The 21,613-nt window shown below is 34.6% G+C and overlaps 1 protein-coding gene across 1 annotated transcript in view; it reads left to right on the forward strand.

The window, feature by feature from the left end:
* The window catches only part of LOC137638494 (phosphatidylserine synthase 2-like), a 41,101-nt gene extending 20,819 nt beyond the window's left edge, over positions 1-20,282 (forward strand). Inside the window, exons 3-12 of the mRNA XM_068370589.1 lie at positions 1,419-1,517; positions 2,270-2,420; positions 2,588-2,722; positions 3,850-4,014; positions 8,021-8,139; positions 13,247-13,361; positions 13,565-13,710; positions 15,267-15,377; positions 16,502-16,588; positions 18,497-20,282. Of these exons, the coding sequence (XP_068226690.1) occupies positions 1,419-1,517; positions 2,270-2,420; positions 2,588-2,722; positions 3,850-4,014; positions 8,021-8,139; positions 13,247-13,361; positions 13,565-13,710; positions 15,267-15,377; positions 16,502-16,588; positions 18,497-18,641 (1,273 nt within the window). The 3' untranslated portion in view covers positions 18,642-20,282. The remainder of the gene's footprint in view (positions 1-1,418; positions 1,518-2,269; positions 2,421-2,587; positions 2,723-3,849; positions 4,015-8,020; positions 8,140-13,246; positions 13,362-13,564; positions 13,711-15,266; positions 15,378-16,501; positions 16,589-18,496) is intronic.
* The last annotated feature ends 1,331 nt before the right edge of the window (positions 20,283-21,613 follow it).

Consider the following 21,613-nt stretch of genomic DNA (forward strand, 5'->3'; position numbering starts at 1 on the left):
GCTGTAGTTATAGTGTCAGTGTTTCAAAGAGAAGATTGTGATTGTCAGAAGTTTCCAGCAGCTGTAGTTATAGTGTCAGTGTTTCAAAGAGAAGATTGTGATTGCCAGAGGTTTCCAGCTGCTGTAGTTATAGTGCCAGTGTTTCAGAGAAGATTGTGATTACTAGGAATTTCCAGCTGCTGTATGCTGTAGTTATAGTGTCAGTGTTTCAAAGAGAAGATTGTAATTGCCAGCAATTTCCAGATGCTGTAGTTATAGTGTCAGTGTTTCAAAGAGAAGATTGTAATTGCCAGCAATTTCCAGATGCTGTAGTTATAGTGTCAGTGTTTAAAAGGGAAGATTGTAATTACCAGGAGTTTCCAGAAGCTGTAATTATAGTGTCAGTGTTTCAAAGACAAGATTGAAATTGCCAAGAATTTCCAGCTGCTGTAGTTATAGTACCAGTGTTTCCCAGAGAAGCTTGTAATTGCCAGATGTTTTAATTATGGTGTAAGTGTTTTAAGAACATTACAATTCCCAAACGTTTCTAAATTTATGGATAATGTCAAATGACATCTAAGATAGCAATGTAATTGCCAGAAATTTCTTGAGTGGATAAGTAGTTGTGAAAGGTTTCCAATTAGATTAATTTGAGTTCTAATTTAAAGTTGCCATATTTCTCAGATGGACATGGTAGTTTTAAAAGTTGCTTAGAGGACCATTATTAACCCTTTTACCCCCAAAGGACGTACTGGTACATTTCACAAAACTCATCCCTTTACCCCCATGGACGTACCGGTACGTCCTTGCAAAAAACTGCTATTTAAATTTTTTTTTTGCATATTTTTGATAATTTTTTTTGAGAAACTTCAGGCATTTTCCAAGAGAATGAGACCAACCTGACCTCTCTATGGCGAAAATTAAGGTTGTCAGAGCAATTTAAAAAAAATATACTGCAAAATGTGCTTGAAAATAAATAACCCCTGGGGGTTAAGGGTTGGAAATTTCCAAATAGCTTGGGTGTAAAAGGGTTAATGCATGATACTTTTAGTTCAAATACAGACTTTAGATATGTTTTACTCTGTTTTGACAGTCTTCACCTTACATAGAAATTATTGATTATCATTAAGAGTGTTGATGGTTAGCAAGAATTTTTTAGAGGTGAATTTCAGTATCTTTTCAATTGCTGTTGATGGTTGTGATAGAATTATACCGTCAGTGTCATGAGAGGTGGGACCTCAATAAACTCTATGCCATATATCTTTCTTTTTTGGTCTCCCAAGTAGTTATCTTCCCTAACTGCGTTTCACGATCGCAACGAGGAGGTCTCCCATGATATCTTGGATCCCGTACTCCCCTGCGATTATACACCCAATACTAAACTGATACCTTAATAAGTGATATGATTATTCTCAATTTCTCTTTTCTCTTCATTGCAGGAGAGCACACACGCTAACTACAATGGTATTTATGATATGTTTTCTTGTGTATGAAGCCTTTTCACCTCCGGATGAAGATATGGTAGATAATACAAAAAGGTAAGAACAAAGATGATGACCATTTTGAATAGTTAAAGCAAATTAAATTAGAAGATAGGCTTTTTTCTGCCATATTTATAATCTATTTTATTTCTAATAAAACTTATGCAAAGTTTTTGTTTACATAATTTAAATGGATTGAGTAAATTGACAGTAAGAAATAGAAATTGAGTTTTTACTAAATCTAAGTGATTTTCCTAAATACTGTCACGAGGAGCATAAATGGTCTGTTAAAAAACTTTCTGTCATTTTGTTTGATTTGGCATCAATCTTAAGCATTTTTAATACAGGACTGTAGTATAATTGAAAGGAAATCTTTGAAATAGGAATGTTTCTTGGTATTTCAGATGTCAAATAATTTTTTTTTAAATTCATGGAATAAGCAGTTAAAGGAAACTATTTTTACTCAGCATTTTTAAAACATAAATTATGAATTCATTTATACTTTAGTGTTTTGCAAAATGAAGTTTGATTTATTTCATGGACGATGGTACGAATTAGGATTTATTGACTATACAGTATTCTGTGATGAGTAAAATTCTACAGACAACATTAATAAGTCAAGAAAGGAGACATCACTAGCAACCAATAGTTTAATCCAATATCTTGGAAGAACTTCTAAGAATGTCACATATCTAAATAAAGTCTAAGAATAAGATTATAATTTAATCTATGAAATTAACATTGAGTATTTTAAGGGAATATTTTGTTTGCAATATGAATAAAATTGTATAATAAAACTACTTTTTCAGAGGCCTTGTTGCAAGTGTGTTGGTTTTTATTCTGCTCGGCGTGACAGTAACGCCCGACGGTCCGTTTAAACGTCCCCACCCGGCTATTTGGCGGTTCACTTTCATCATTTCTATTGTTTATGAGCTTGGTCTGATCTTCATGCTTTATCAGGTACTGTATAACTTTTATTTTTTTAATTTGTTGAATCAATTGAATACTGTATGTGTATTTAACCTTTGATTCTTATCAATTACTCAATGCATACCGGTACAAAGACCTTGTCTATGTCTTCTTACGACTTTGCCATTTGCGTACTGTACAGTTAATTTTTCTTTCAGAGTGCGTCAGGAGCCCGTCAACTTCTGAAACACATTGACTCAAAGCTTGGGGAGCCAATTGAAGAAAAAGAATACGGAGGAAACTGCAAGCTGTATGACGATGGGGCCCCAGATGACCCATATCATAATATTTGGGTAAGGTAGATCTCCTTAATGTAGGCCTTATGGCCAAAATTATATAAAACTGAGTCTCCAAATGTTCCTGTTGTCCCAGTGCTCTGCTAATACTTTTTGATGCAATAATATTACTGTACGGTACTGTGTTAGTAGTCTTAAGATTTATAGTACATTCTTGAAAAGTTGATTTTGAGCACATGTTACATTGAAAAAGTTTAGGCTTATGAAATTCACCTTTTGATAAAGTTTGAATTGATTCAATGAGATGGACTTTTTTTCAAGACTTTGACTGAAAGATCTGCATGGAAAAAATAAAATACCAACGTATGATTTCTGCATTTAAGATATTCTTAATTAGATTAAATTTTACCCATAAGTTACTTGAGTTTCTGTAACAAACTTTTCCTACGAAATGGTTATTGTTTAATCGTTTGTATTAGCTGGTTAATTTTTATGTTATCACAGAGGTGCAGTTAACCACTTATTATAATGAAGTAATGTACATATTTTTTGTCAAAGGTTGGCCATCTATGAAGAAAAGTATATACAGTTTTGTACTGTACTTGTAATTTGAAAATGAAGCCCTTTTACTGGACCTTGATGTTCATGGAGGTGTTAACGTAGATGGTATTTCCCTTTTTATTTTTGTAAAGACAGCTGATTTCTTTGCTCTGAAGTTGACTTTTTTTTTCTTCTTCCACTTTACCAAGAACATGTTCTTTTTGCGCTTTTTAGAGAATTGGTAACGTCATTCCAATGGGTAAAGGAGTTTACAGTAGCTCAAACCATTTTTAATAGTTGCACAAAAATTTGAATTCTATTAATGTTCTTATTCCAGATACAGTATCTGTATTAACTTTTGGCACCTTCTTTCTGTTAGTTAATTTTGCATTCTTATCAGCTGCCATTACACTCAGGGAAGGTATTAAATTTTATCATATACAAGATCGGTTTAATGAAACCATAGAATCTCAAAGCTTGATTCTCATAAGGCTTATCCCAAGGATTTGCCCTTAAGTGAGAGGAAAATAAAGCTAACGACTAAAAGTGAAGGAATGCATGGAACAGGGTAGGCATCTTAGTAAAGTTGATATTTCCATGTTTTATTTTATTAAATTTTTTATTCTTTATCTTCTTTGTTTCAGGACAAATTGGACCTCTTTGTCCCCTTGCATTTCTTTGGTTGGTGGATGAAAACCTTGTTACTGCGAGACTGGTGGCTGTGCTGGGTGATATCCGTCATGTTTGAGATTCTCGAGTACACGTTAGAGCATCAACTCCCAAACTTCTCTGAGTGCTGGTGGGACCATGTAAGTTAAATCTTAATATTTTATGTGTCCTATCTATTCCGCTTGTTAAGCATTGGACGCTTTCTTCTGTCTGCCTTCGTGTTTGCAAAGGACTGTATTGAATATCATTCAATCTGTTGTGTTGTCCTGTTCTTTAGGTCTGCATTTCATTTTATTTTCGCCTGGAGACTCCAATTCAATGAGTGTTTTCCTTGGAATTAGGTACTTCATTTCTGTCACAATTATCAACACATTCTCATTGTTACTCATTATAGTGTAGTTCATCAATTTGACAATAGAATGTTTATTATTAGAATGATTGTCAGCATTGTAATGCTTTTCATCAATTTACCACTATAATTTTCATGGTAAAAAGTCTGAATTGTTTTCATAAGTGTAAAAAGTGAATGATTGTACATATTTAGGTGACTTTTTCTTGTGAGCCCTAAAAGGAAGCCTCACTAATAGATGATTAATTATTTTTGGTTTGGAATGTACAGTTAAGGTTTGACAGTCTAAGTGCTGAAAGACTTTGAAACAACTTTTCCTGTGTACTTACCTAATTGGTTGATCTTCGTCTATAAGAGATTTCAATATCATATCTTGAGAAAACTGTGATCAAAATGTCAATGTTTTGCTGTGACAACTTGATAAATGCATTAGTAATGTGGTAACTTTTTTGAAAAGCTTATTTTGAAAACCTTACCCAAAGCCAATAGTAGTAAAGAAATGATGCTTCATCATTGTTGAATAGGAAGCTAACCTTTGTTGATCTTTCTCTATAAGAGATTTCAATATCAAATCTTGAGAGAAGTGTGATCAAAATGTCAATTTTTTGCTGCGACAACTTGATAAATGCAGTAGCTATATGGTAACTTTTTTGAAAAGCTTATTTTGAAAATCTTACCCAAAGCCAATAGTAGTAAAGAAATGATGCTTCATCATTGTTGAATAGGAAGCTAACCTTTGTTGATGTTTTTAATAGGAAATAATTAGTATTGATGCAACTCTTACCAATAAAGTAAAGCTTAGTTGGTGCTGGCCATAAGTACAGTAACCAGAGTGAAATATATATATGCATTAAACACACAGACTTGCATTCTTCCCTAATCTTTAACTATGCATATGTCCCTAATTCTTAGGTTGTGTATGTTTATGGTATATTCATGTAGTAGTCTGTGTAAAAAAAATCTAAATCAACATCTTAGAATTTATTAAGCTCGGAATTCAAGGAAAATGCTCATGTGAAATAAAAAATAGAATTTATATTTTGCTGGAATTCTCATGCCAAAATATGGATGATTTTTGGAATGTTTTTTCTCTGGACTTTTTGTTTTCTTTTTTTCTTTTATTTTCTTTGTTTTTTTTTTCTTTTTTTTTCTTCGTTCCCAATAGTTTTAAGGGAAATAGGGAATTTTTAGATAATTTTTAAACAGCCTGCATAAATTTATTTCTACCCACTCCCCTCTCTCAGTGTTGTATGTTTTCCTGTCGTGTAAGTGTTCTTGAAATATCGCAATCGCTCTTTATTAGTTCCTAGAGTGAACATTATAGCCGTCTTCGTCTTCTTTACTTCTTTATTTCTACCCACTCCCCTCTCTCTGTGTTGTATGTTTTCATTTCATGTTAGTGTTCGTAAAAATTCGCAATCGCTCTTTATTAGTTCCTAGAGTGAACATTATCGCCGTCTTCGTCTTCTTCACGGTTATTGCAGACTTTGACTTTGTTTAACAGAAAGACTTTTCCTAGATTATTCTGGCAGAGACATTATTCCAATGAAGTAAGCAGTATGGAATTTAATTAGGTGAGTAATCGCATCATATCTGTGTCCTCTTTGTACTTGTCTTTGTTAGAGATCTTACCAATTGTATGTTCACTGAGAATCATTTTGTTTTACTCATTAGGACCCTGATGAGGTTTCTCATTTTGTTATTTTGATTAGTAAAATTTTCCCCAAAAGTGTGTTTTTCTGTTAATATAGGTGGTCTTGCACGTTTTGTATTTGTTGATGATACCCCTTTTTGGTGTTTTTTATTCCATTGTATGTAATGGAATTTGATAAAAAAACACAGCTATTCACCATAGATTTTAAAATTTACTCGTGCCACTGACATAAGAACACGTCTTCTTGCAGGATGTATGTATTCCCAGGTAAATCCTGTGTAAGTCTGTTTAATCCCACTATGTCTTGTAACACATTTTCCATTCTATTCAACCCATTATCTCAAGCTTGTATCACCATGTAATGTTGAACAGAGAATATTTACAATCTTTTTTAGACAAACCACAGATACAGTACCTCTTTTTAATATGGCATAGAGTAGAAATTTTCATTGTTATGATACGAGTATTGAAATTCAGTCATATTTACTATACTTGATGCAGTGAGAATTGACTGATAGGGGAAGGCACGTTGTTTAAAATAGATTCCCATACGGATGCCATGTCTCCACAGGTCACTCCCCCCCTCTCTCTCTCCCTCAGTACCTTTTCATATTGTAGATAACTGCCTTAGCTTGGTTATGAAGGTGAGCATATGGCGAGCTTGAAGCAGAGAACGGTCCATCGCAAGAATGTGTACATGTATCGCAGTATGTGTAACGGCAACATCTGGCATACGAGTGTGTGAGGAGGTTGTTTAGGATTGGGGGGAAACCTTTATACTGTACTGAAAAAATGCCATTAATTTTACTTTATTGATGGTGTAGAACAAATTGTGAAGTAATTTTGGATACAATTTTGGCAATACACCTATACATAAAGAATCAGGAAGACTGAGACGAAGGGTAAAGTAGCTGGAGCAGGGTTGCAGAAAGAAGGAAATCCAACAAACTTTGGAGGTAAGGCACAAGTGAGAGACTCCATTTAAAACCAGGTGCATTCCCTTATTGTCCCTTTCTTGTTGCATTTAGTATAGTATAGGAGTATCTAAGGATATCTAAAGGAATTTATTAAAAAGCCAGGAGTACAGGAGTGTGTAAATGATTGTTGTTTGGTACAGGAATTTTTAAATAATACACCATCTATTGTCATGATTTACACTTGCTGTCACAAAAATCTCTTGATTCACTTTAGTATTTATCTGCAAATACCATTTTTTTGTGATGAATCAGTCACCCCCTGTCCCTATCTTAACCAGAATGAAATGAAGAAAACAGAAGCACAAGGAAAATTCAAAATATTTAATTGCATTGAATAACAATAATGATTTTCCCCATATGTGAAGGGATAAGGAGCCAATGCTGCTTGTTAAAAAAAAAAAATTAGTCTGGATCTAGAATTTGCTTCTCTGGTTTCTTTGTCAGTGGAAAAAGATTAATCCATAGAAGTAATAAAGGAGTGTTTCTAAAGGGCTGTCTTTCAGCTGTAAGCTGCCAGTGGATAAGTATGAAAAAATATAAACTAACGCTTCTGGGTATCAGCGTTGTGAAATTTGGAAAATTTCTATAGTTATTCAATCTCACTGGCTTAGTTGACACATCAGAGAGAGTAGAGAATATACTTATTCTCCCAATGTTCTCATAATTTTATATCATTCTTTGTAAGTTCGGAAGAGAGTAATGTTTACGTGGTCGGAACTTGGAGTGTATTATACAGTATGAAAGAATTATGGAAAGAAGGCACACTGTGAAAGTTAATACCCATCAACTTTTATCCATTTGCACCAGCAATATAAAAACCCTTTTTAGAATTGGAGTTAAAATGGTAAACTTTCTAGAATTTTTTAATTAGTAATTTAGCCCTCTGTAGTTGAATTTTGTACAATGTCCCCTACCTAAAAGGTCTTGATTTTTTGTGGAGTGTGGTGAATGTCATTGTTGGTCGACCAAAATGAGAATCATAAGAAACATAGCCAAGGTTTTAATTTTGTCAGTAGTATCCCGTATGCATTTGATAAATTTTTCCTAGCAGAGATGGAATGTATTTTCATATTTAGTGCAGTAGTAGGGTAGTTCTTTCACTCATTTACTCTGGTTCCTGGTTATTTTTCCCCGTCACAGATTTTTCTTTATCATTTTTTTTCTAGTGGATAATGGATGCGTTAGTGTGTAATGGGCTTGGAATCTACTGCGGTCTGCTGACTCTTAAGTCTTTCTCCATGAAGACGTATCACTGGCGAGGACTTTGGAACATTCCTTCCTACAGGTAAAGGGATTTTTTAGATTGTCATGTTCACTTTGGCACTGCAAGTTTTCTGTATGAATCTGGATCCTGATTTTGCTGTGTTGGATGTTGTGAAGAGATCATTTAGTATTGTGTATTCATTGCCTAATTAGAATACTATTAATTGCATTTTGATGAGAAAAGTACATGTGGATTTTGTCTTTATATGCATTAGAGTTTGCCCCCTGAGTATGGTAGGTAGTCTCAAGAGAATGCTTAGGCAGGAAGAGCTGCATTCTAGCAATGTCAGTGCTCTTACATGTCTGGCATTGTAGTTTTGGGCTTTACGCCTCATTAACTTCTCTTGCAATAATCGGTAATGCACTTTCGTTTGTCAACCAGTATCATAAAAATCAAATGTGTTCAAAATTAAGCCAGTTTTTATTTTCAATGTCAATACTGTGAAGTAAATATTTTTCCTCCCATGCAGCTTTATTTATGATTTTGCACTGAAACTAATAGAGACATTTGTAGAGGAAATGAGATATTTTGTATTACTCTATTGAAAACTAAACACTTTTGGTGCATGTCTGGGAAGTACGTGGATATCCACTTACTATGTAGCAAATGAGTCATCATCATCATCTCCTAAAGAAAATGAGTACTGTATAAATTTTCACTAAAACTGAGTTATTAGTTGCGACATGAGATTTTTCACTACAAGCATCGAGTACCTAATTGTGGTAAATAGTACAGTATATGGACTATATACCGATGAAACATTATACTTTCAGTACCCTGTGTCAGTTGGAGTTTTATTCATAAGAATAAGAATTTTCTTATTAAAAGTAACACAAAAGAATTGCAAGGTATCATTGTTTTTATATTGTAGAATTCTCCTTCTCCATTTCTTACTTTTTTCCTTACAGAATTTTCTTTTCTCTCTTAACCCTCATTTAAGAACTAACATTCTGAGCCAGATATGCAAGAGACTAGATACTGAAATTTGAAAACCGGTTATCCTAATCTTCCACACAATACATGAGAATTACGGACCGTTTATGCATACCCTAAATTACAGGGAGCAAATGGTGCCAATTGGCTGTGGAAAGTGAAGCAAAGCAGTAGTTAGATGAGTGACGACTTTCTCCTCTTTGAGAAAACTGCCTGGCTCTCCTTTCTAAAGCAGTTCCGACTTCTTAACAGGTTTTCTGTTTTCGTTGAATATGCAAATCAGTTGCTTCAAAATTCCATTTTTATTAGTTTCAGAAATTCATCGACTTTGTCACTATTCATAAAGGTATTTTGGTTGTTTGTTTCTAGCACATCTGGAATACCCTGTTCTTGGTTATTTTTCCTATAAGTAATACTGTAGGTATATTTGTCTGTGCTGGTTAAACTATGTAGTTTAACTTTGAGTATATAATTTGTTAGCAGCTAAAGTTGGTGTTTATAGATATCTAGCGTTATAAAAGCTTAAATTCATCTGTACTGGTACCTTTATAAGATAGCCACTCTTCGTTTCATATATGGACGTCTTAACACTCGAGAATTTTCTAATATGTCTATGTGCCTGACAAATAAGCAGAAACAAATTTTAAATTTAAATAGTATTTTTAGATATATTTATATCAAGTAAACAAAAATTACTCACAATTGAAATGGTTTACTGTGAAATGTTCACCAATAATACTAGGTGAAAGACTATATTAACTTGGCCTAAAGGTTTAAAGGCCGCTCATGAATGGCAGTGGCAAGGAACAGTGACATTACTCTATCAAGCAGGACAATGCTCTAGAGACTGACCATATATACATATGATCAGCGCCCAAGAGGTTTAAAGTAAATTATAGTGTAAAAAGGTAAAATTGTAATATTGTTTCTTGTTAGTTAAGTAAATAGGTTTATTTATAAGTTTACTTATTCAAATACTAAATTATTTGAATTTGCCCCTCATCAGCTTGATCCATAGCTGCACCTACCATTTAGCCTTCTTCTTTAACCCTGTCCCCACTTCCTTTCTCACTACATATGTCCGACCCTTACTATGTAATACTGCATACGTTCATTCTTTAACTTTGTAATACAGTACTCTATACACACGACTTTTTACTTTTTAATTCTACATACATCTGATCTTCAACCTTTTACTTTGTAGTACTATGTACATTCAGTCTTTTAGTACATTTTAATTCTACATACGTTTAACCTTTTACAGTACTTCATAATACTATGTACTTTCTACCTTTTATTTTTAACGTATCATGATTTCCCTCAGTTTTATGTGGGTACTGAATGGTCTCCCAAACTCCAGCACTTGACCATATGGTCCAAAGTCATAAGTATAAAGTATAGTGATGGAAACAAATTCTATTAGGTTTTATATAAATGCAGCATACAGTAGTCCAGTTTTGCCCAGTGGTTGAGATTAGAATAGATTTTTGTGTTCATGCTATGGTCAGGTTTAGATGAAGTGATTCTTGGATGATTATTATTATCCAGTCAAAAATGAATTTGGTGAAGAGCATCTTTTAGTTCTGTAAAAGCCAAATTCTTACCAAATCAGAATAGTTAAGTTCTGAATGTACAGTACTTCTTCCCATGATTTGAGTTTAAGGCTCTGCATGGGAAAGAGAAAAGTTTGGAAAGGGATCTCTGGTAGTGGTATCACTCGCCCCAGTTTTAGTACCGACACCCTTTAGGGGTGAGCGAGCTGGATATATTCCTAGCATTCCATGAAACTTTTTTCTCTGGTATATTTAGCATTATTTATACCTTTGCAATGGTGCTTTAAGGAGCATTTCACTGGGCGACACAGGTTCCTCGCCCAGAAATAGATTTTTCCTTCGTCAAAATCCCTTTATATCTAAATTCGGTTTTTAGGATTTGAGCTGCAATTGCATTTAAGAATATTAGAAATGAAGATGTTCATTATGGTGAATATGACCTTTAATGTTTGTAGTAAATGCTGTGCGTTTTGTCTTGCAACTTTACTGGAATATATCTTCTACAGGTTACATATACTGTTGAATTGTATTGGCACGATCCCTGTATGTAATGTGACAATGAAAGATTTCAATAAAACAGCCAAGCCCAAATTACTTTTAAGTTGCACAAGCAAGAAACCAGCCATTGCACTGTCACACACTATCCAAGAGACCTTATATATCCACATAGGTTACGTGTCGTTGCTAATAACACTGAGGGAAGGGGGCAACCAAGGAGAGACAGCTGATGACTTGATCTCCAAAAGCCGTCATACCTAGCTTTCAAAAACACAATATGTTACCAGCCAAGCTTATTGTCATGAGTTGGGTTTGAAGTCCTGACGATACCACTCGACTTCTGTGACCATGAACTCCATCATCCTTGATGTATGGCAAACTTGGAAGTACTACTTTGTAGTAAATCAAATGAAAAATAAGAACAGGTCAAGCTCGTCCTTGGATTATTTCATTTTTAATATTAAAAGTGCCTCTTTTTCATAGCTTTAATTTTTAGTTCTAATTTAATTTGTCTTAGTTGTTTGAGCATCAAATATATTACAAATAATTCACATGAATTAAGGACTTTATAAAGACAAGGTTGGCTGGCATTAAAAGCTAAACACAAGAATGTCCAAACTTTATCAGTGCAGTAAATGTAAAGTTTTGGAAACCTCAGTTTGATCAGTTTTGTTAAATCCTCTGCATTTTTAGTTTATACACTTATTAAATTTATGAATAACTATAGTCTTGTAAATATCAGGTCAGCCCTGATTGAGTTTAGAAATTTAGACATAATTTTATTGAATTCCCTAACAAAAATATTTAAATGTAATTATGTTAGTTACTTTTCAATAATTTGTGACACTGGTTGACAAATTCATTGCGAACAATATCGGTAGCCAATATCCAAAAGTTGTTCATTGCGGTTGCATGGTAGGCTGGCGATAATGACAATTACTGTGATTGGCTTATCTTTTGTAGAAATAACAACAGAAAGATGGTGGCAGTATTGAGTATGCCTTATAATTAGCTAATTAAGATTTATATTTATTCAAGTATTTCCTATTGCAAATTTAAACGTGAGGGAGGTAATTTTTCTTGTATCTAAAGTACTGTATTTTGTATTACAGTTTATTATATTTCATGCATAGGTATTATTTCTTTACCTAATCACTTTGAATGCATACATAGAGTATAGGATTCATATACACGAGTATTAACCGGGAATAAACTGAGTGCGAGGAATAAAGATATTGTTGAAAATAATGGCTGCCTCAGTTGCCATATATAAGGACGCAGCTCTCATCGTTTCCAGCACTCAAGCCTGAGGAAGGGAGACCACTCTCGAAATGCGTAGCTTGTTCTCTTACTTTTACCTGAATTGTGAATCTTACCTAATTTGTGAATTTTATATTAAAACCTTGACTCGCCAATTATTCCTGAATTGACTACCCACCATGAAGGATAAATTTTGCTCAGTTACTGGCTGTATGCAGTAGTCCTGAAAAGAAGATAATTAGAGCCATCGAGAAGACGGAGTATAAGATCAATGCAACTGAGGCAGCCATTACAGTATTTTCAATAAAACTTGCCTGAAAGAATGTCATGTTCTATTTGAAAATTAATTAGTAGAATTATATTAACATGGCTCACTAATGTTATGTGGGGTAAATTATTTACTTGATCTTAAAAAAACTCTAAATTGAGACAAAACTTTTTCAAGAAGACTGTATGTAAATTATTAGCAGAAAGGGATTATTTATATGTGAATTTATATAGTTTATGTTGTAGTTATCAGCTAAATATTTTAAAGATTTATGCATAAATCATTTGTCAGATTTCACATTTGGAAATTTTCAGGTAGCTAAAACAGGATTTGAAAAATTTATACTTTAGGAGACTTTTCTTTACATGATATCAAATCTCAACACATTTTCAGGAAGTTATCACCATTGTAGAATTTCTAGTCATATGCAAGTTTTTTTTTGTATTGTACATCTACTGATAATGTCAGACATCTTTCATCCCTCTCTCTGTTCTCTGTACACATTCCTAACAACATGGACGACTTGGAGTTTTTAATAGTTTTGCAAGTTTTAATGAAGCAACAATTCCTCCTTGATAGTTTTATAATTTTTTTACTTTTTTTATTCTCCAAATAGAGGCAAGTTACGACGTATAATGGCACAGTTTGGACCCTACGTTTGGGTGGACTATGACTGGAAACCCTTGTCCTCGCTTGGGCGATGGTTTTCCATGATGGGAATCATTGCCGTGGTAAGTTATTAGTCTAGGTTTAAGTTTGACCCGATTCCTTTTTTCTACCTTCCCTGGCCTTTGTCATTGTTCTAATTACGAATAATTATTTTAACATTCGTTGTACAAACCTTTAGGGAGACTCGTTTCCTTGGTACAAAACAATTTTGCATTTAGTATAATGGAATTAATAAATACTACTATTTTTTTGTTTCTAACTTCAGTTCTTGTTGGCTGAGCTCAATACATTTTACCTGAAGTTTGTCCTTTGGGTGGAGCCGAGCCACTGGGCAAACCTCGTCCGCCTTGTCTTTATCCTGCCATGGGGTGCTGTTGCTCTCAGAGAGGTGTTCCAGTTTCTTGATGACCCGTGAGTATTTCATATTGGAATGGCTTAATTCAGTTTTGTATAGTACCCCATTAAGGGGTTAAAGATTCCATCTTGTACATGCTGTAGACAAAAGTAAAAGTTCTCCATCTCCTTCCTATATACATTGCTTTTAACCCTTTTACCCCCAGGCTATTTGGAACTTTCCAACCCTTAACCCCCAGAGGTTATTTTTTTTCAAGCACATTTTGCAGTATATTTTTGTTTAAATTGCTCTAACAGCCTTAATTTTCATCATAGAGAGGTCTGATTGGTCTCATTCTCTTGGAAAATGCCTGAAGTTTCTCAAAAAATTATCAAAATTATGAAAACAAAATGTAAATAGCAGGTTTTTGCAAGGACGTACCGGTACGTACATGGGGGTAAAGGGATGAGTTTTGTGAAACGTACCAGTACGTCCTTTGGGGGTAAAAGGGGTAAGTTATCATGCAGTGGTACCCAAATCCGGGAGTTTTATCTTACATAGTATTTTTATCTTTCCTTTAAATAACAATCCTTTGGACAATCCATTCAAGTCCTTATGAATATGAAGATGCCGTATCATTCTAGTAGTGTAATGATTTAAAATGTTAAGATTATTTTGTATTTAAAAAAATTGCCATTTTTTCACGCAAATTTATTTTAAAATACAAATAATGGATTATTTGGTTTATACAAGATAATTTGATATTCAATTATACTGTATTACCACTCAACTCCTTTAATTAACATAGCTGACATATGGTTTGAGGCCTTCATAAATTGTTATACGATTTTATTATTATTATTATTATTATTATTATTATTATTATTACTAGCCAAGCTACAACCCTAGTTGGAAAAGCCAGATGCTATAAGCCCAAGGGCTCCAACAGGGAAAAATAGCCCAGTGAAGAAAGGAAATAAGGAAATAAATAAATGATGAGAACAAATTAACAATAAATCATTCTACAAACTGTAACAACGTCAAAACAGATATGTCATATATAAACTATAAAAAGTTGTCAGCCTGTTCACCATAAAAAACATTTCCTGCAACTTTGAACTTTTGAAGTTCTACTGATTCAGCTACCCGATTAGGAAGATCATTCCCTAACTTGGTCATAGCTGGAATTGTGTAGTATTAAGCCTCATGATGGAGAAGGCCTGGCTATTAGAATTAACTGCCTCCCTAGTATTAGGAACAGGATGGAATTGTCCAGGAAGATCTGAATGTAAAGGATAGTCAGAGAGTAATTAATTGAATGCTAGAATTTGCAGATCGATTAACATAAGGACAAAACTATATTAGGAAGGAAAAAGGAATAATTATATAATACAATTAATCATATATTAAAAAAATCACACATGTATTAAAAAACTCTAGAATGAATAAATTGTGAATTGCACGGTGACAGCATCAAGTTAATGAGAAATAATTAATTATTGCTTATGGTTAAGGTTTGGTATAGCTCAGCCAGTGTGTTTGTATTGCCTAACCTCTGAAAATTGAAATTACACCAAAGACAATGATTTTTGCTTTGTATTGAGAATTGTTCTTTAATTATCTATATTTTCAGAGACTGTATGAAGTTTGGTCGTCAGTCGTGGCTGTTTCTTGTCATCGTCTGTACAGAATTACTCATTGTTATCAAGTTTGGGTGGGAGACCGTGACAATTCCCTTCCCCAGGTGAGTTATCAGAGGTATTTTTGGGGGGGTTCTCAATAAGAAGAAAAATTGTCTTGATTACTTGCTGTTGCATACTGTATTGCCTGGCCCTTAGGGCCAGGCACGGGCTCCTTGCACACTTGCAGCCCGTAGGTGTTTGGTTAGATTTTTTCATGTTTGTAGGTGATAAATTGCAAATTCAACATTGAAAAGCTATAAAGTTGAACGTATTGTTAGGAAATCTAAATGAAACACCGTAGAGAGGACCACTACTTAGAGCATGCCATGCTTGTGGCTCTTTGTAGGGTCCCTTTATTCATAACTGCTTTACTTTATGCCTTTTTTCTTTTTGTCCATTCCATTTGAAACATTCCTTACTCGTTTTAATGACGTTTCAGAAGAAATTCTTAAAGGATGCCCTATAAGTCTTGAAATGGAACTATCATTCGATGAAAGTAATAATGAATAGAGGGACACTCAGTAGAGAGTAGACCTCCGTGGCAGTTTATTTCTCAACCTTTTGCTTGATTATGACCTTGACCTTCCAAAATTAATAATTTCCAGCTTTTTATATAACAGTTAATCCCTGCAAGTTTTATTACTCTACGTTTAAAATTGTGGCCAGGAAGCTGTTCACAAACACTTAAAAACTGGAGGTAAAACATAACCTACTTCCAACTTCATTGGCAGAGCTAATAATCAGGAGTACACATAGGGAAATCTGTTATGTAAACCATGTTATGTTTATAAATGTAAATCTTCACAGTTTTCAACAATGTGAATAGTTAGCATTAACATCCTCATTCTATTAATTATTCTTTTCTTTAGGAAGATTGACGTCAACAATAAATTTCAAGTCAAATATATTTTGGACTCGTGTATTGGGTTAAACGAGTTTATCATACAACCTCTAAACTCATCAGATTTCTTTACTTATCAACTTAAGTATTGTGGCTTTAGCTTGGCTATTTTTTTTTAAGTGAATTTACAGATAAATCTTTGAAATTGAAATGTCAATATGAAGCCTATTTTGAGTTACGTATCAATTTTTTTTTTTTTTTTTTTTTTTTTTTTTTATAATTATAAACTAAACCTCCAAAGAACCCATGATGATGGACTACCGTTTTATTTATTTTTTTTTTCAGACATGTGGTGCTTCTATGGATAGGTATCTTAGCATTACTCATTGTGTGGACCCTGTGGAATTTCTACATTGATCCTCACACTTTCAAGTAAGAATGTTTTTAGATATTTAAATTACTGCATGAAATGAAGATAGATATTTTTATTTGTTTAGAAAGCCAGTTAGACTTGTCAACTAATGCCATTATCAAACCAAATGTATTGCTATGTTTAAAAAGTCTTGCAGCTCTCTCACTTCCTTAAAGGATGGTAAGGACTTCCTTAAAGGATGATAAAAACTTCCTTAACCCTTTAACCCCCAGGCTATTTGGAAATTTCCAACCCTTAACCCCCTGGGGGTTATTTTTTTCCCAGCACATTTTGCAGTATATTTTTTTAAATTGCTCTAACAGTCTTAATTTATGTCATAGAGAGGTCAGGTTGGTCTCATTCTCTTGGAAAATGCGTTTTTTTTTTTTTCGAAAAATTATCAAAAATATGAAAAAAAATAATTTTTATAGCATATTTTTGCAAGGACATATCGGTACGTCCATGGGGGTAAAGGGATGGCTTTTGTGAAACGTACCAGTACGTCCTTTGGGGGTAAAAGGGTTAAAGGATGTTAAGGCTATCAAGAAAGCTATCTACATTGTAAGGCTCAGGAGTAGGTCTGATTAAGATTCTCAGGACCAGGGCTAAATCCCATCTCAGAAGGTTTACTTAGGACCTTGGAGTAGTCTGGCTTAAGTGTTTTCAAGTCTGGAAGGTCTCTACTTCTGTCCCAATCCATGCCTCTCTGTAATGTACTCGAAAGAAGGCTGAGCTATATTTTTGGATAGCTCTGAAGGACAGCTTCACATTTTATCCCTTAGAAAGAAAGAAGTCTGTTTTCAAAGGATTAAAGGCATCGAAACCAAAGACATCTTCACTAGATCAGGTTGAGAACCGAGTCTGCCCTTTTTTCTCTTGTAGAGGTTCGTTGTTGACCTCTTGTTGCTGCTGTTTGTAATATGTCCCTCATTGAGAATACACTTGGTAATCACCATGTTAGAAGCTGGACAATGTCTTAAGCTATGGTGAAACATGTCGTATTGCAGCTGTTTTGTGAACCTCTTCCAGTGGGACGGTTATCTTGGGAGGTATGCGACTAGGTTCAGCATGTCTAGCAAGGATTGAAGCTTTGGCTAGAACTGGTCATTGAAAATTATGCAAATCTCATAGTCACAAGTTTCTCCAGTGTATGATGGATCAGTCTGAATGGCACCCTGTAAATGTTAGCATTGAGGGACCATTCTGACTAGAGGGTCTATGTCTTATGTTCAGGGAATCTGCAGTGAAGTTTTGAGACCCCGAGTTTAACCTTTGGGTGATCTTAACCCGAGTTCCTCCAACCAAGTTAAGATCCTTACTACCACGAGGAGCGTGTCTGAATGAATGCTTCCTTTGTTATTTAGTTTGCTAGAGAGATGGCTGGTATGATGACGTTGCAGATACAGACAGTTTGGGAGAGCAATCATCATCATCTCTTACACCTGCTGACGCAAAGGGCCTCTGTTAGATTTCGCCAGTCGTCTCTCTCTTGAGCTTTTAATTCAATACTTCTCCATTCATCATCTCTTACTTCGCGGTTCTCAGCCCTGTAGGCCTGGTCTTCCAATTTTTCTAGTGCCTTGTGGAGCCCAGCTGAACGTTCGGTGAACTGATCGCTATTGGTGAGTGCGAAGAGTGTGCCCAAACCATCTCCATCTACCCCTCTTCATGATCTCGTCCACATATGGGAGAGCTATATTGAATGTTAATTCCTTGGAGTTTCTTGATATAATAAAGGTATATGATTTGGTTAAGCCCAGTGAGAGAGTGAAGATTTTATTTTGAGCTGTTTGATGACAGAAAAGGCATCATATGATAAATGGTTTGTAATGAATGAACTATAACTGAAGTGTTATAGTCTGTATTATTGCTTGTAAATGTGTTCTGTGCAGTATTCTTAGAAATTAATATTTTCTTTACATTTTCAGAGTGGATTCCAAAGATATTGAGCGACGTCGTGACCACTGGAGCCAAGTTAGGTTAATTGAAACTAAACTTAGCCCCTCGGAGTCAAGATTCATTCCTCAGTTTTTCTTAGATAAGCTTAGTCAAATCACCAGCAAAGAGGATTGATCCTGGTATGGGTTTTAATGTTCAAATCATTTTGAATCGATTGAAATGTTTTAAAAGAAAGCCTTGCACTCCAGGGTAAGTTACAAGTGAGGACAAGTCAGAACATTTATGGTTGTTAGTTTCTTACTGGACACAGAGAAAAAGTTTTGTTTTACAGTATATACAGTACTTCCTTTGTGTGATGATGGATGAAAAATTTTTTAATTCAAAACTCTTACTGGAATTTATACACTTTGAAAGGGCCAGTCAGCAGAAACCAGAACAAAGGTTTTGATAATTTGATCCCCTTGGGGCCTTTCGTCATCAGCGTGAAGTAACACGTAAGATGGACGGAGATTGGTTACCTAATGGATGATCTGTTCGGTGTTTAAAAGAAAAGTTCATGAAAGAAGTGGGTCGTCGGAACATTTTGACCCGTCGATGTTACGTGCTACTTGGGAGAGTTAGTGAATGGTATACGTGCTTTCCGACACTCAATGTACACCTACTCGTTTTCCGTAAGCCTTCAATTATGAGTTGTAGCAGTTTATTGACTGTGCAACTTGAAACGACACCAAAGTAATGGTTCTAACTGTTATGATTAATTGTACTAAGTGAGAGACCTCACTCAGAGAAGCCTGTGCTTGTATTGTCTTCCTACCTTCCTCTACCCAAATTGTTGGTAGCTGTTGCTTGTACTGAATACACTTCACGTTTAGGGAGGAGTTGAGATATTCGATTATTTTCTTATTTAGAAACCAAATGATATTGCTATTAAATACAGTACTGTATGGTATAAAGGACGGTATCCTCACAAATTATGCGACATACACAGTTATAAGCACTAATTTTCAGTGTGTTGTAATTAGGGACTTCATTATTATGATTTATTATTATTATTATTTAGTTTATCTAGGGCACGGAGTTGCTATATTTACTTTAAGCAACTTCTGTTGGCTGTCATTATTATAATAGAGGTAACCAGACTTTAGCTGCATTTCTAGGCAAAAGATTGACCTGGAAACTTTTATTTTGAATGAGATGGCAAAGTCAGGTCAAAGTCTATTTAGGGGACACTGACTGCAGTGTGTCATGCCCATGTTGCTTTCTGCCTTGTTCTCTCGTCTCATTTTGCCAAGCTGTCTTATCTCTTTGCTGTTATACTCTTTCAATTTTCACCTCTTGTCCAAATCGTATACTTAAAGCCAGCTCGAACAAAGTTCAGAAATTACCCTGTTGTATTTTTAATCTTTCTTCTTGGAAACCTCATGTTAACCAACATTTCTTCAACTTCTTCCCAGTTAGGTTTCAAACTGTGATGAATGTTTCTTAGAGATGACAAAATTGATATTTGAATGGCTCTTTTTCTTAAGTCCTTCTTTTGAAATTTGGAATTTTTGTCATTATTGTATGTTACTAGAAAACAGAATCATTTAACGTGCCTCTGCATGAGATTACCATTACCAAATGATCTGGCATTTCCACATTGCCAGTTTTAATCTTGATTGTTTTTATGTTTTTATTAGATACCTGGGACATTAGACATTTTTTTTGCTGGGTTGGAGCCATTTACCCTATTTCTGTCTTTCTGTCAAAACTCAAATAGAGTCGAAACTTCTCCTTGCAGAAAAAGCAAGTTTATTGTTTACATAGTGACAAGTAGACATGTATTATATTTTTATCATCATCAACCTCATCATCATTATTATTATTATATGATTTAACCAGACTACTAAGCCAATGATTTATTTAGTTACCTATAAATTAAGAATATGATTCTTCTTGAGCCATAACCCATACTCAACTTTATTCCTTGCTGCTTTTAGTAGTCTTTGGTTGCTCCAACCTTTCATTGCTGTATCAGCAGCACAATTGGAATAGCTCAGGTTCTGTAAATGGCTTGATTTAAGGAACAATTGCAAGACTAATCTGTTCCAAGTTTGTTATATAGATGTTGCACACCTCCTCCCTAGTGACTTAGGTGGTCAGGCTTTTATTCAGTCAGCTGGTTTAATAATCTGTTAGTGTATGGAAATTTCATAAATTTATATAACTTTTTTGTCGTGTACACTTTCTGGGCACACGTAAGAGAAATAGCATTTTTCATCCCAAGCTTGATTTGCAGCTTTGGATATTGCTAGATAAAATAAACAGGAGATCCCGGAGGGAGAAGTCTAATTGGAAAGGGATCTCTGGTAGTGGTATCACTCGCCCCAGTTTTAATACCGACACCCTTTTAGGGGTGAGCAAGCTGGATATATCCCTAGCATTCCATGCAACTTTTTTCTCTGGTATATTTAGCAGTATTTATACCTTTGAAATGGTGCTTTAAGGAGCATTTCATGGAGCGACACAGGTTGAGCCCAGAAATGACGTGATAAGAATTCGGTCAAATTGAAGAACTAGCAAAGAGAACTCCTTTTACATCTAAACCTGTAAGAGAGGGAATATCTGTTTTGAAAAGTTAGTATAGGTGAAAATTTTGGGATTTTGTCAGTCTACTGAATATTAGCATAAAAACCTGCCCTTTATGTAGTGTCTACCTCTCAGGAAGGTGAGCGAGTACGGGCTCTGAGGGGGTCTCTCCTCTGTAGGGGTCTTTGTTTCCTTCTGCCGGCAGCTACCCCGGTTGGACAAGATTTTCAGTTTTGATAATCAACAACAAACACCACAACTGAAGATTAAAGGCTTTCGTAAAATAACGGGTGTTCACCAAGGAAAAGGGTTTTTAAACATTTTACGGATTTTTTTAAGAGCTGGGTTAATGAAATGTTACGCATTTAGAAATGATGTTTTTTACGGAAAGTGATGCGTCACAAATTCAAGAAACAGGAGTTGAAGTGACCATATGAGTGAAATGATTCTACTGTTAGGAAAACATATTTTAATTGTTGTGAAAGGAAAATACCATTTACTGTACAATATATCTGTTTATGGACTTTTTTTGTAAACGTTTACATTTTATTTTCATTACTTTTTATCTCATATCTTCT

The sequence above is a fragment of the Palaemon carinicauda genome, chromosome 3 (assembly GCF_036898095.1).
Source record: "Palaemon carinicauda isolate YSFRI2023 chromosome 3, ASM3689809v2, whole genome shotgun sequence".
Classification (NCBI taxonomy): domain Eukaryota; kingdom Metazoa; phylum Arthropoda; class Malacostraca; order Decapoda; family Palaemonidae; genus Palaemon; species Palaemon carinicauda.